At 44.7% G+C, this 15,276-nt stretch overlaps 1 protein-coding gene across 4 annotated transcripts in view; it reads right to left on the bottom strand.

Annotated features, from left to right (window-relative positions):
* The window catches only part of Entpd1 (ectonucleoside triphosphate diphosphohydrolase 1), an 80,459-nt gene that overhangs the window by 10,558 nt on the left and 54,625 nt on the right, over window positions 1-15,276 (bottom strand). For all 4 annotated transcript variants that reach the window (XM_034488909.2, XM_076920900.1, XM_076920902.1 and 1 more), the window contains exons 3-7: window positions 9,808-9,925; window positions 7,125-7,275; window positions 5,283-5,442; window positions 4,096-4,332; window positions 2,886-3,146 (exon numbers count right to left, since the gene is read on the bottom strand). In XM_034488909.2, the coding sequence (XP_034344800.1) occupies window positions 2,886-3,146; window positions 4,096-4,332; window positions 5,283-5,442; window positions 7,125-7,275; window positions 9,808-9,925 (927 nt within the window). The remainder of the gene's footprint in view (window positions 1-2,885; window positions 3,147-4,095; window positions 4,333-5,282; window positions 5,443-7,124; window positions 7,276-9,807; window positions 9,926-15,276) is intronic.

Raw genomic sequence — 15,276 nt, 5'->3', positions numbered from 1 at the left:
ACTGGCAACCACATAACAGGGCTCCTCCACACTGATCCCAGAACTGCAGGGGACAAACAAGGGAGACTTCCATCAGAAAGTGCTCCCAGAGGACAGGCCCCACAGTGAGAGCTAGCCCTGCAGAAACACTTGTGCACCTCTGCTTTACAGGAGTCCAGCTCTCCTGTGTGGAATAAGTGTGGGTGTCAACAGTCTGTCCCTGCCAGAAGCAAGCAGAATGGGCAGCCATAAGAATGAGAAGAAAAATCCAAATAAGCCTTGAGGCTAGCAAGCCCCCTCCAGGTTAGTGTTACCTCACTTCAACAACTACCACAGGTGCCCAGAAAACTCAGACAAAGAGACAAAAAACAGCTGATCCAACAGCTGAGAATCCGTGCGTCCTACAGCTGGGCAGGTGCTAGCCAGTCTATACCAGCCAGTAGTCCAACCACAGAAGATGAGCATGGAGCCTCGACAGTAAAAAGCAAAGGGAGATTGAGGCCAAGACCTCAGGTGTTGGATTTCACCCTTTGACCAGATAATGAGATTGGCATTAGCTAGGCACCATGGGGCTTTGGGCATTTTTTCCCTAAAGATGTCTGTTTGCTAATAACAAATATGTTCTTGTAAGCCTAGAGTTTTCTATTGTACTGTCAAAGATCTTAGGTTGTTTCATGTCTGGTCATGTTGAGATTCTATGAGAACTTCACGTTTAATTTGTAATAAATGTTTTCAAACCTGATTTCTTTCAAAGGAGGAAGAAAAGAGGACAACGTAGAGAGGAAGAGGAGGAGGAGGAGGAGGAGGAGGAAGAGAAGGACAGCTGGTGGCACACGTCTATCATCCCAACTAACTACGTGGGAGTTGGAGACAGGAGGCCGCAAGTTCAAGGCCAGCCTGGACAACTTAACAAATTTCTAATTCAACATTTTAAAATACCTATTAATAAATTATAAGTAAATTTTAAATAGATGTATGTGGGTTTTTAATCGTGTTTTGTTGCTGCTGGCCAGCAGGACACACACATATGTAAAGCATTTTAAATGAGCTTTAATTACACTTAATTACACTTTAATTACACTTCTCTATCTCTGCTCTTTCTTGTTTATGTAAGTTGTACAATGTGTTCTTCAGAAATGATTTCTAAATTACCTCATAAATAATTCTCAACAGATGTTCTCTCTTTCCTGTTGGTGTTTCTAGTTTCTTTGACGCTGGATTTAATCTAGATGCCAAGGCCACAACGGAGCCAGACTGGAAGACACAGGCTGATTTTACTACTGCCTTTACAAAGTAGCCATAGAGCATCAGGGCTGGCTGCTCATAGCAAGTCTTCCCTCTGCACAGGCTCTGTGCCTCACAGCTCCAGATTAGCCAGCTCCGGGAATGACAGGAGTCCACTTGGGTTTATCTAGCTCCAACTACAGTGAGAAAGCCCTTAGCATTCTGTGCAGGCTTATTCATACACCTCCCTATTGCGCCCTCTGCCTTCCTCTTCAAAAAGTTTCGCTCAAGTCAGGGAAGAACCCTAGTCCCTGAAGCATGACAGAAAACTAGTACCAGTTTAGCCACATGGCATTGAAGCCAGGTTCTGGTTGGGGATTGATGCCAGCAGCTGACCAACTATTCTGCAGCCAGTGCTACTACAATACTCTTCCCGGGAGCCTTCAAAGAAGGTTGGAAAGCTATCTCTTGCCACAAGGCATGCCTTGGTCCATGGCTCTCCCTGTTGTCTCTCAGAGGCCAAGAGTGCAGAGAGCACCTACAGTTCACAGCACAAGAGTTCAGTCAGTTCTGATGACAACAGACCCTGTGCTCTCTCTGTCTGGGGCTTTTTATGTGACATTAGGTTGGGCATACAGACCATGCAAATGAACAAACAAATACCTCTCATTTGGGGCTCCAGGGGTGGAACTAAATCTCCTTTCACCTACTCTTTTTCCTGAAGAGGGAGAAAGGTAGACAAAGGTGCCTGATTCTTTGATCGACACTGTGGACAACTGATATATGCATCTGTAACCATGGCTTTGTAATTGGCACTTGCTGGATGGTAGGCAACTCTCGGTACTTCTTGGTACTTGGTACTTGGTACTTGGTACAACTAAGGTACTTCTTAACAGTGATTACAATAGTGTTTGGTCTCAGGAAGCAAATAGGCAATCTAAATCATTAATAGATTGGGGGCATCTTTCCTCTTTATCTTAGTCTGGATGGGTTAGGAAAAGAAGGAATTGGGAGTTAGGATCCAGTAGTCACACAACCCTCCACACGGTGATGGGACCGATGCTTATTTAAATTCTCCCTTAGTGGTTTCCCAATCTTCTGCTTCCCAAGTGTTTCTTAGAGAAGAAATCCCTCAGTGGAGTCATCCCACGTCTGACACTTAGGGTCTTGCTTTCAGCAGACTCTGGTGCATCTCCTGCAGCTAGCCTTCTTCTCCCTTGTTTATGGTACTCTCATTTTATCCAGGTAGATAAACCAAACAATAATTAACCTAAGCCAAACATGGTATTTTCATCAGATGGCTTCAGGATGTGCCCTTCACCAAGGTCTGGCCGACAGCCTCTAAAAAGGTACCTGTTGGCTCTGGTGCATGAGAGAACTGCATGAAGAGAAACCTCCCACCACTATTCTCTTTCCTACCGTGACTTGGCTGAGGAGGACACAATGCTTGGAGCAGCAGCCACCCTGTTTGTACCATGAAAAAAATAAGAAGATGATGGAGAAGGCAGTCCTAAACATTCACATCGTTAGGCCAAGTAACAAACGCCTAGTTCTATCTGGACATTACTGTGTGTAGGTCTACATTATTTAAATGCTTTATAGGCATGTCCTGTACATCAAAACTTGTAACACCAAACACTCTAACCAATATTAGATACTATCTCACCATTTCACAAACTTACCCCAAAACTCCCATGGAGAGGTGGCAAGAAGACACCATTGAAGGCACACTGGGAGTAAGGGCAGTAGCTGGTGTTGAAGAGCTTAAGGATGCTCTGGTGGCACTGCTCGTAGTCTCCAGTGCCCTGGACTTGAAAATGGTCAAACGGTAGCTTCTTCTTAAATTTCTTGGTGCAGGGGGTACCATAGAGTTCGCTTACATTCACAACCTTCTTATATCCTGGGTTAAAGCAGGGGTCCTTAAGAATCCCAGCACTTGAAACCTGAATGGAAGAAGCACTTGAATGCTAATTGAGCAGACTCAGTGTGGTGTCACCATGTCCCTGTCCTGCCTTCACTGCTCTTGGGGATATGTTTTTAAAACCTGAACCCAGAAATGCCATGACCTGGGAATGTCTCTGGCCTCTCAGTGCTAAGCACACAGTAAGTATACAAGCAAGACTCTCCAGGAGACTCGAGCCTAGGTGTACCTGTGTCTGCATGCTTTCCCCTTTCTTCCTCCCCAACCAGACTGGGAGCTTCAGGAGTGGGAAGATGCCTTAGGTCTTTTGGAGGCTGCTGTGGATAAGAGACCAGGGCATCTCTCTGCTACACTTGCTTCTAGATGGCAGTCTTGATGATGATGGTTTTAAGAACAAGAGAGGTCATGAAGGAGAGAGGAGAACTGACTGTCCTTCCCTAGAGACGGGACAGCTGGATGTGACAGCTTCCTCTGTGTTTATTTGCCAGGGAGTGTCTGGTAATCTCATTACATCAAGCACTTATTCTTGCATTCAAAATGCAGAAAGCATCTGGGGACAATAAAGCATTGATTGACAACTTCTGTATTTTCCCAACAGTGTGGGATTTTCTTTCCTCTCTGTTTACAAAAATGGTGTAGACAAACTTATAAATGGTCACTCCTCCCCCAAGCAATACTCCAGCATGTAACTTGCATTATCATCACCACTGGGACCAGGAATTAATTCCCATGAAAAGATCTGAGTGGTGTCCTTGGAGATAGCACAGTAAACAAACATGGGAGTGGATGTCTGGGTGGACCGACCGACTCACAGGGGTCCACCAGATGCAGCTTGGTGTCTTGCCTGAGAAGGCTTGGGGAGTGCAATGGCCAGCTTTGGAGCAGTTACTGAATTACAAAGGGGAAATAACAGGATGTGGGGGCTGAGGACCAGATGTGGGGAGAGCACAACTGAATTCAGTCGCACTTGCCTGAATGTCCTTGGCCAGTTTCTGCCAGAGTGCCTGATCCTTCCCATAGCACAGGAAGCTGTGTGTGTACACAGTGTAGTCCTCGCCATAGAGACGAAATTGCAAGGAATTTTCTGGGGACTCTATGGTGCTGTTTAGGGGCACGAAGGTGATCTGTGTAGAGGCTCCACCGAGATCCAAAGCGCCAAAGGTTTCCTGTTTCTGGCCGTCTGAGATGAGGTTTAGCCAACTCTGTTCCTGAAAGAAAGGACAGAAGCCTTTGGGCATCCTACTTCTCAAGATGGAGAACCAGGGGCAGAGAATTGGGCAAAGCCTACTGTGGGTTCCCAAATCAGGACCAGATCGATAGCCAGCAAGAGGGCTTTGAAGACACCTCTCAGAGAACAGCAGAGCGGAGCCAGGAAAACTATGGTCACCAAACGAGAACAAATCCCCACTCAGCCACCAGCTGAGTGACCTGGGCCAGAAAAGGTTCTATTTTTAAGCATCATTATGGGGGCTCTACTAATGTGGGTGATAATGTGCCCACCTGTGGCTGTGCTGAGGAGTGGGTCACACCACGGGGGGCAGGCTGCCAAGCACCCCTCACTTAGCAAATATGGCCTCACTTTGCTTTGCTTTCAACCTAGTCTTGCTACATCCTTCAGGCTGGACTCTAACTTGCAATTCTGCCTCAGTCTCGCTCAAGTCTCTGCCCAGTTAGTCTTATTTTTTTTAATCAGATTAAAATGATATCAAATGAAATATGTTCGAAAGCTGGAGAGAACTCAGTGGTTAAGAGCACACACCACTCTTACAGGGGACTGGAATTTGATTCCTAACATTGGAAGGCTATCAGTTGCGTGTAACTATAGTTCCAGAAGATCTGACAGCCTCTTCCGACCTCTGAAGACACTCGTGTGCAGATGCACACACAGATGCACACACATACACATAATCTTTTAAGATGAATTCTTAAAAGTAGATTTTCTTTTCCCCTGCGTCTCCCTGAGATGAAGGCATGGCTTTGATACGCTCCAGTAATAACACTAAGGCAAACATACCTCTAGTGATGGTTACAAATATAGGAGTATGTTCATCCACTCATTTATCTACCTATCATTCACTTTGCTAAAGACCCAAATATTGCCCAAGAGAACAACGGCACTGACTCTCTAGGAACCGCCTCCGTGGAGTGAGGTGTTTACCTGAGTAAATCTGCCCAGCAGATAGTTGATAGTGATCCACCCGTAGGCACCTTCCTCTTGTCCGGTGATGATCTTGGCACCCTGGAAGTCAAAGGGGTAGTCCTTAAGGCTTCTTGACACTGCAGCCAGGACCTTGTCTGCTGATTCTTTACTTTCATTTCTACACAAAAGAAGGGGTGGTATTATCTTTTGGTTTTGTTTGTTGGTTTGTTTTTTGTCTTTATAGTTACACCTACCCATTTCAGCTAGAGAACCTAACACACCACATCGGAAGACAGGAGGACCCTGTGCATGGCTCTGTCTCTCCAAGTGCAAATCCTCCAGTTATTAAATAGATGTTTGTTTTTAAAGTACCAGTTTGGCTTTGCTCCCTGCCTCAAAAAGTATCAAAATTTCTTCTAAAGGATGGTGGACGTAGCCTGACGTTATCTGGACATATTGAGAGCTGGGATGTGAGGTTTTAGCCATCACTGTGGCCCTGCTTCTTTCCACCTTAGACTCTGAGTAACATCATGTAGGACTATAGAAATGAGTACCAGACACCCAAGTTCCTCTGAAGCTAGCCTGGGAAAAATCTTCCTCTGTTATCATTCAGGTCTTAGGTCTGTTTGAAGCTTGGAGACATGAGGGGGAGTCTTCAGGGTTATCATATGAAGATGAAATATCATCTGTTCTGTACCCAGTGAGACTCTGAGAGAAGTGGGGTCGCTCATACAAACAGCTTCCCTAGCCTTTCCCCTCCAGTCTACCCTCCAGGATCAGTAACTGCATTGCATCCTTACACGGCTTCTCATTTCTCCAACCTCCCTGGCATGGTCCACCAGGCCCTTTCTGGTCTAGATCCTGCCACCCGTGGCCCTGGCTCTGCCACTTTCCAGCCACGTAGCTTCTAGTGTGCAACTTAACATTTCTAAACTGCATTTTCTTCCTCTGGTTAATTAATATCTTTGCTTCATGGTAACCTTCATGACTAAGCAATGTGTTTCTAGTATTTAGCATCTCGCTGAGACACGAGCTTCTATTACGTTACTTCTTCCCCATCTTCTTCCTAGTTCACAATCCTGACTCTGCCCTGGCTTCTCAATTCCCTACCTTTGCACATCACTAGAGCATAACTCCATGATGCTGGGAGCGCTGCTTCGTTTGATGCTTTATCCCCAGCACCTAAGACCATCTGTGGCACATAATAGTGCTAAACAGATATCTAACTGAACGGATGCTGTGCTCTGCCAGGGCCCGCCCCCTCACTCCAGCCCCTGCTCCACTCATGCAGTCCTGATGTGGCAGGCCATTCTGCCCACCTTCCATCCTGAGCAATCCCATGAGCCCCCTCGGCAGCTCTGCATTATCTTCTGTTAATCAACAGGTCGCCCTAAATAGACATCTAATTTCCTTGAGGGCTGAGTTACCTTCTCACGTATTGTGGACTGAGGAGGTGCTCGGTGCTCATACTGCACTGGATGAATGGCATCCAATGTACACAACACACAGAGATATTGATGGGGGAACCAACCAAGCTTTGTTGGCTGTAGTTACTTGTCTTGGGATATTAGTGGGTCTCCCTTTACCTTCTTTTCCCAGATATTGATTGAGTCTATCTTCAACCCCAAATTTTGGAGTGCATGGCCTTAACCTTTCTCTCTAATACTCCGCCCCTTTTGGCTTCCCCAAAGGAGACAGGCAGGCTCTTTTAAATACTTAAAACTTACCATTATATAAGCTTAATAAAACTTACTTCCTAGCACAGGATTTGGCGTGTGAAGTAACTACAAGTCCCACAATGTCAGGCACCTAAGCACCGCCTCTAGCTCCCAGCATGCTAGTCTCTACATATTGCTCTACCTAAGTAAGCGCATGCCTGCCGTGGCCCCCAGGTAAACAGGTGTCTGAGGCTGCTTGGATGCTGGTATCAATTCAGTGGATAGTTCCATGCATTCAGCCAGGTATGCACCTATTTCGTCTGTTTTCTGAGCATATTTTGAGATTCCAGGACCTGAGGAAAGACACAGAAGATGGAAACCTTTAAAAGAAAAAGTCTGGGGGTGTGTATCTTGATCATAAATTTTTTTAAACTGTTTGCTAAGAAAATAAAAGAAAACACTACTTGATATGATATACATCAGGTTGTATTTCTTAGATGGAAGAGTGGTTACAGTCAGAAGCACCTGTGAATGAGTGTGGCATCCTTTGGTTGTATCTGTTTGCAGAGAAGTTTACCCGGGGAGGAAGGATGCGAACTGCAAGACTCCTGTTGCCATGTTTTCCCCACCATGATGGACTGTGTTTCCCTTAGAACCAAGAGCCAGTACCAGCCCTTCTTCCCTTAAGTTTCTCTCTCAAGTATTCCATTATAGTCGTGGGGGGGGGGGGGGAGATTAGCTAATACATGTATAGTATTGTCTTTTTTTAAATCTTGTGATTTTAAATTTTTGCTGGTAAAACCTGATGTTCATCTATGTAGCCACAAGGTGGTGCTATTTCACATCTGACATAATGCAGCTCTTAGAGCGGCTTCCTCAGAGTTGTAATTAGCAATGTTAGTTCCTAGAAGCCCTGTGTAAAGATGACATTTAGCGCAAACGTTAAAGTACCCGACACACTGGCTTTTCCTGAAAAGACGGAGCATGTCATTAACTAGCTATGTCATAGAATGTGCCCTAAAATTTACGGGGTTTCTTTCTTTGTTAGAATAAACAGAAACAGAAAATCCTGAGAGTCTTTTCTGCTCCAGTACCCTGCCTCCCTACTAAGGCTGTTGTTATTTCAATTTTAGAGCAAACTAACGGTTGCTATGGAGAGGACTGGAGCCAAGACTCCTACGTTTTCATCTCACTCTGAGGTGAGTTCTACAGTGCTTTCTACCAAGAATTTGCTTTCAAGGTGATTATTCAGATGGGCTTTTAACAGCCTGTTTGTGTAACATAATGAGAAGCCCCATGCTCTGTTAGCAGCTTAGGTCTGATTCAGGAAATCTGTCCTTAGTGTTTCCATAGCTCTGTATTTGTGGGTCCAAACAGAGTCTATCCTCAGAAGAAAGACATCTGTGGAACCTTTAGCACTCCGGAGCACTGCCTCAGTAGCAGCAAGGCCTACACGTTGGCACACCAGGCTCCGGGAAAAGTGGCTCTCTTCTCTCTATCCTTGCCCAGTTCCTTGGCAAATTATATAAATCAGTGGAAACTACTCGCCATCAGATTAAAAGTCACTTCTCTTCTGGGATCCAGATTACCTGTTTGAAAAGAAACAGTGTGTTCTTGGCTCAAAAGGTTAACAGAGACAAAGGTCACAGTGGCACATGGCAAAAAGCAGGACAAAGCAAGTCAGGGGAGCTGAGTGGTCAGCCAGCCTCCAGGTGTGATGTTAAAAGTGACTTTTAGGGTTTGGGGGGATTATCAAGTTATCAGCATATAAAGCAGCACTTCTGTGCGAGCCTGTAGTACAGCTAGGGGCCTGGACCACCAGCTGGATTCTTGCCGTTTACAGAATACTAATCCACCAGGTTTTTGCTTCCTTCCCTGGGAAATGAGAGTTAAATGACCCCAGGCCTAAAAGTCTGTGACCTACTCTTCCCTGCCTCTGAAGAGAACAAAAGCCTTTGAGATTTTCCTCCAAGTTGCAGTCTGAGCCTGAGAGTAAGAAGAGAGGTGGAGCATCCCACCAGAACCACTGGGGAACTTGGTAGAAGTGTAAACCCCCAGGCTCCCACCAGACCTGTTGACTTGGGAACTCTGGTAGTAGGGGGTCCTATGTCCGTGTTCTAAGAGTCCCCACCCCAATTCCAAGTCTGAAAACTACTGGCTCAGATATAGATCTGACAGCCAGCTCCATCCATCGCCAACTTAAGTAACTTTAAACAAGTGGCATGACCTGTCTTATCTTGCTGCCCTCATTTTTAAGACAGGGCTGCTGCTCACCCAACAGATCATGAGAGTGAAAAATGTGTGCTGAGTTCATGAATACAGGATGCATGGTGCGTCCTGTATACATGATACAGTGATAAAGGGATACACAGACATGCCCTACTGACAAGAGCTATTACTGATCAGTTCTTGTGTGTGTGTGTGTGTGTGTGTGTGTGTGTGTGTGTTTTGCTGAGAATCTAGCCTAGAACATCATGAACATTAAGCCTTCAGAATATCACTGAGCTACACCTTCAGCTGTTTTTAAGTTTGCTTATTTTTCAAGGATTGATCTCAATATTATTGTTACTATTGGGAATAAGAAGGACTAACCATGGGGCCTCATGCATGTGAGGCCTTTGTCAGCTGCTGAGCTCCGTCTGCATCTTGTTGAAGGCAGCATTTTACTAGGTTGTCCAGGCTGGCCATGAACTCACTCTGTGGTCCAGGCAGGCCTGAAACTAATGACCTACCTGCTTCCAGCCTGTGCTCCGAGGCCTGGCTCAATGTCATTTTATAGTGACATTTTAAAGTACCAACGGTAGTTCGTCATTTGGCTCTTGTTCGGTATTTGTGCCTCTCACGCCCTCGTGCCCTGCTCTCCCGTCCCACGGCCCCTACCTTACCTTTCACGTGGCATTCCTCTAACTGCTGCACCACCCCCGTATCATTCTCCTTCTCAGCTGGCCACTTGTAGATGTACAGGTTGGTGTGAGACGACCCCGCATCCAGCACAATCCCATACTGAGGGCGAAGCAAATTTAAAACACTTATCAGCATGACACCACACTTCTCCATATTTAGCTTGCAAAGGAAGTAGACAGGGACAGGACTTTTACTCTCTCTCTAAGCTAAGTGGAACATTTGGTGCTGAGAACTAGAGAGACTGTCCCCAGTGCCATGGATTACCAGTGCCCTGCTCTGCTCTAGATAAGGACTCAAGGTGCTGGCTGCACCTTAGAAATATCCAGGCCTTACCCAGAGCAGGCCTGAGCCATGGGCTTATTTAGGAAATGCTCAGTTATTCTAGTATGAAGCTGAGACACTGTGAACGAAACAGAAAACAAAACCAGGGTTTCCCAAACTTGTCCACACCCTGGAAGCAGCTGAGAGCTCCAGAGGCTGACACCGTCCCACCTCAGACACTGGTTTAGGGTCTTCTCAGCAGCAGCAGCATGAGATCCTGGGATTCTAAGGTGCAGACAAGCCTGATGACCACTGAGCTAGCCCACAGAGGCTACAGAGACAAAATAAATGTGTTCAATTGATTTGGGTTCAGTGACTGTGGAGTTATATTTTAAAGAGAGAAGTGCTTAATTGGACTTGCTTTTTTAAAAGCTGTATTTGGCATAGTTTAAGACACATATACTTCATGTCTGCAGCTCTTTAAAAGGAGGAGGGCGTTGCAGGAGTTCATTAAAACCGGGAAAATGGGAGCACCGACAGGCAGCTCAAAGGCCTTTGAGCCCCAACACCCATGTGAAAAGCTTGGCGTGGTGCTGTGCCTTCGATCCTGACAGTGTGAGGCCTTGGTGGGTCTGAGGCTCACTGGTAAGCTAGCCTGTCCTGATCGGCAAGGCCCAGGCCCCAGGGAGGGCTTCATTTCAAAGAATAAAGTGGATGGTGCCTATGGAGGAATGTCGCCTGAGGTCGCCTTCTGTCTCCACATGTATGCATGTGCACAAATGTGCAGGTGTGTCCATACATATGTGTGTACCCGATGCACAGAGTGCGCTGACGGTGTACCAAGTAGGGATTGGGTGAAGCGTTCTAGACATGAATTATTTTATTTGAACTCAGAACAATGCCAAGACATAGAGGCTATTTTTATCCTTTTTATATAGATGAGAAAGTACTAGCAGGTAGTTAATAAATCTAGCATGATTTAGGCTCAGAACCAAGACTTTGTCCTTGGAACATGGAGCAAAGGCTGAGTGCAAGCCAGGCTTCGTGGAGATGCTCCCTTCTAAAGGCATCTGTAAGGACAACTCTAGTGTACAGATTCGAGGATGCACCCCAGGGAACTTCTGCACAGTGCACACCCATCTGACACTAGCAGAATCAAGACACAGAACACTTGCCAGCCCAGCAGGCTTCCTGATGCTCCATTTAGTCATTTTCCTGAGGAGCAATCACTGCACTGATGTTTGTCACCAAAGATGACTTTCGTCTGTTTTGAGCTGTAACTAAGGGAAATCTCATAGCAGAGGCACTAGGTGTAATCTCACTCATTCTACCCTGTACAATGCATTTGAGCACTGTTCTTCATTCCTGCTTGTCCAGTGCTGTAGAGCATTCCACTGTGTGCACACACTGTGTTTTTATTCATTCTAATGTTGATAGATATTTCGGTTATTTCTAATTGAGACTATTAGAAATGTAGCTGCTTTGAACATTCGTGAGATTTCACTTTTATGGAATAAAAGCTTTATTGTTTTTCTTTTTCTTTCCTTCTTTTTTTTAAAGCTTTCTCTCCCATGGAGCAGACTGTCAAATGCCCATGTTGTTCAATTAACATTCACTAAATTGGGAATAAATCTGATATTGATTAGTGATGCCTTCCCTGGGCTCTATAAGGATAACATGCAGTTTGTTTTTTACATAAGTGTAAGTGGTGTCCTGTGAGTACGTATGCTCACATGCATGTGGCCACATGTGAGTGCATGTGGAAGCCTGAGGCTGACACCAGGAGTCTCTGTCAATTACTCTCCACCTTGTTCACTTAGGCAAGGTTGCCAACACAGCTAGTCTGGCCTGTCTAGCCAGTTTGCTACTGGGGTCCCCTATCTCCACCTTCTGAACAGTGGGGTTATGGACAGTCTGCCATGGCCTCCAGTATTTATGTGGTCTAGAAATCAGAACTCTGGTCCTTATGCTCACCCAGCAAGTGCTGCATTAGCGCCATCTCTCCAGCCCTTGAACATCCATTCTTTAATCATCTCTAGTGCAAAATCGAGAGAAAGAAAAGCAGAGCAATGGTGCCCTTTGGGCTGTGCACTTTAAACTGTGACCTCTATTTAAAAAAAAAAAAAAGACTATTTATATATTTATAATCTGTATTTATATTACACAAGTCCATATTGTCTCATCTATTAACACCTAAGAGATAACAGATAGAAAAGACAGGAGTGAGAATTTAAGAGAACTCTGGGCCACTAAGAAGGCAGAGGCTCTTGGGTACCTAAAGTCATTCCATTCACTAGGAGGCAGCTCTGTGCAGACCTTCTGAGAATCCTTGTCGCTCCAATCTTCCACAGTGTTCTCTGCCTCCTTATGCACAGTGCAGGGTCGGGGTTCTCTTTAGTAAAAAGAAAAGGTTCTGTATACATGTGCTGAGCACAACCAAGAAGCAAACAGGGCAGGGCCTCTGAATCATGAGAACCCAGGAACTGCCTTAGGTGATCATGGTGGGTGGGGAGAAATGCTGGTTGGGGTCTAGAGCCTTTAGACTCCAGGGAAACCTCCCAGGGTTTAAGTAAAGGCTCTTGGATTGCACAGTGAAATTTTCCATTGTATCCTAGCAGAGCCCTGAGTTCTTCCTACCAGAAAATGCTCCAGCCACAGTGGCTCATGATAAAACCTAGAGAGACTGCAGCAAGTAGCCTTTATCTGGAATCAGGACAGCCCGTCCTTTCTAATTTTGTTAATATGGAAGCCTCCTCTCCAGGAGAGCCAAAAAGCTGCCCTTGCTTCTGTCGGCCTGTTTCTCTAAGGCCATACACAGAGAGACAGTAAAGAGATGAAAAGTTGTTTGCAAGTATTTAAGAAGGCGGCATGAGACATTCCACAAGAATGGAGGATAATCCACCCCAAACACAGCACTGGAAGGCTAACCTGTGAACCATGCCCATTGAGGGCTAACCTGTGAGCCATGCCCACTGAGGGCTGCTTTGGGTTGCCTCCTAAACTGTCTCATAGAACAAACAGTTGCCTTTTTGAGAACAGCTAAAGTTGGACAGTCCATGTTCTAAGTCTACACACTTGGGGAGGTTGCCTCTTGTGGTTCCATTGTCCCCAAGGGCCCCAAGAATCCCCAGCTTATGCTCTGCCCACCACCACAGCATTCTGCAGAGCATGTTCCAAACTTTATCACCAAATCTTTTCTTCTTTCCAGTCTTTTTAAGTATGCATTTTCCATAGAGGAGCGGTCTTTCTAAGCCGCCTACTGTGGCAAGATTTTTCCCTGTGCTATCTATTCAAATATTAGTGCAGCAGGAGGCCTGTGACTGGACAGGGAAAAGAGAGGCAGAGCTAAGAGTTGCATAGAGAGGGACACAGAGAGAGGAAGGGAAAGTCAAGATGGAAGACAAACAGAATGATTCTCCCTTCCTCTCATACAGTATTTTAGTTTACTTCATTTGTTTTGGATTGTTTTAATTCTCAAAATGAGTGTGATTTTGAGTTTTGTGGTTATATTATTCCTCTTGAAGAGAGGTCTAAATAAAGGGTTTTCTGATTACTGGCTCAAGGATATGCTGATTTGGGAGAAAGGTCTTGTCTTTGCATTTTCAGAAAAGGTGTTTAGTGTCTGTACACCTTCCTGAGTAATATGAATCAGATTTGATAGAGGGAAACCCCAGAGAACAAGATTCCAGAGAGTCAAACAAACAACAACAACAAAAAGGAGGTTATCTTGATGATACTAAAATTTTGTTTTGAGATTTGTATATTACAGAATATACAGCCTTGGTGAATCTCCTCGTCAGACATGCTGAACTGACCAGCTTGAACTGATGTCCTGGACTTTTAGCCAGATCCAGTTAAAACACAGACATCAGAGACTAAATTAACCTTTGGTGTGGACTTCTTAAGGCCAACCAACTCCCCCATTTTCCCTACCATCTCCCCCCCCCCCTTCAAAAATATCTCAACGCCCATAATGAGCTTGAAGAGTTATGAAGAGTTGGTGTCCCAATTCCCTGGGCTTTGGGGCTAAGGGAAGTTATTACAGGCTGTCTTTCTAGGGAATGTAGAAATGGTCTTAATTGGAACAGGGAAGAACAGCTAGAATTGATTGCATAGCCATAATCTCATTTGGTAGAAATCTTTTTAATTGTTACTAAGTTGAAGTCATAATTTCTTATTTCAGTACAGAATGTATTTTGATGCAAAATCAAGGTTTTCATTGGTATAAATTTCTTCTATTGATAAAAAAATTTTTTTAAAGTACAGGGCTTAGTCCCAATTCTTCTATAATTGTTATTATAAACTGATCTGAGACGATTAAGCCTGTGAGTTAAGGGCCAAATAGCAAATTCATGGCTCTGAGTTTATTGTTAGGATGTTTTCTAGATTTAACTCAGAAACAGCTGAGAGTAGTTAACGGATCACAGTCCAGATTACTTTACATAGATAGTTGGTTTTCAAAAATGTCAGAAATCCACACAAAGTGACATTTAATGTTATTTATTCACTTGTTGAGACAAATCTGCTCCTAACAGCTCCCCATTCTGGATGCAAAGAAGCAACTGAGCAACTTACCTCCAGGTGAGGCTGTACATTGTGGCTGGGTGGCCACTGGGCTGAAATTGCCTACCTCTCCTGCAGATCTATACTGTCCAGAAAAAGGACACAATTTACAAGTTAGGACAGCTTAGTTCTGCCAAGACAGAATAAGCTCGTCCTTATTAATTCCTGTTTTTAAAAGGTCTGTCAGATGATCCTGAGCCAGAAGACTAAAGACTGATGCTCCAACTTCCTGACTTACTGGGGCTATATAGGTAGGCAGCTGTCTCTACAATTTATCTCAATTCTGGAAGCTATGTTCGGCTTCCTATATCTTCAGACATGTTGGTCATTCTCAGATTTCTGATGGGGTTGAAAAACTACTTAAAGTCTCATAGCCAACCCAGGCTATTTACTTTGAGAGATCAGATTTGAAAGGATGATTTTCAGATGGCATTCAGAAACCAAGACATAAGTCAGGTGCAGAATTATAGTCTTTTAAGTTAGGATAGAGAACAGTATTCTATTTTATTGACAAAAATGTTGGACTGGGTGTTAGATCTACCTTATATCTTATAGATTACCAAATGGTATTAGTTATGCTCAATTTATATTTTGAGAGAAAGGCTTTTTTTTTATTTTAACAGAAA

The sequence above is a fragment of the Arvicanthis niloticus genome, chromosome 1 (genome assembly GCF_011762505.2).
Source record: "Arvicanthis niloticus isolate mArvNil1 chromosome 1, mArvNil1.pat.X, whole genome shotgun sequence".
NCBI classification, from domain to species: domain Eukaryota; kingdom Metazoa; phylum Chordata; class Mammalia; order Rodentia; family Muridae; genus Arvicanthis; species Arvicanthis niloticus.
Note: the sequence above shows the minus strand (reverse complement) of the source record. Positions and strands in the feature narration are given on the sequence as shown.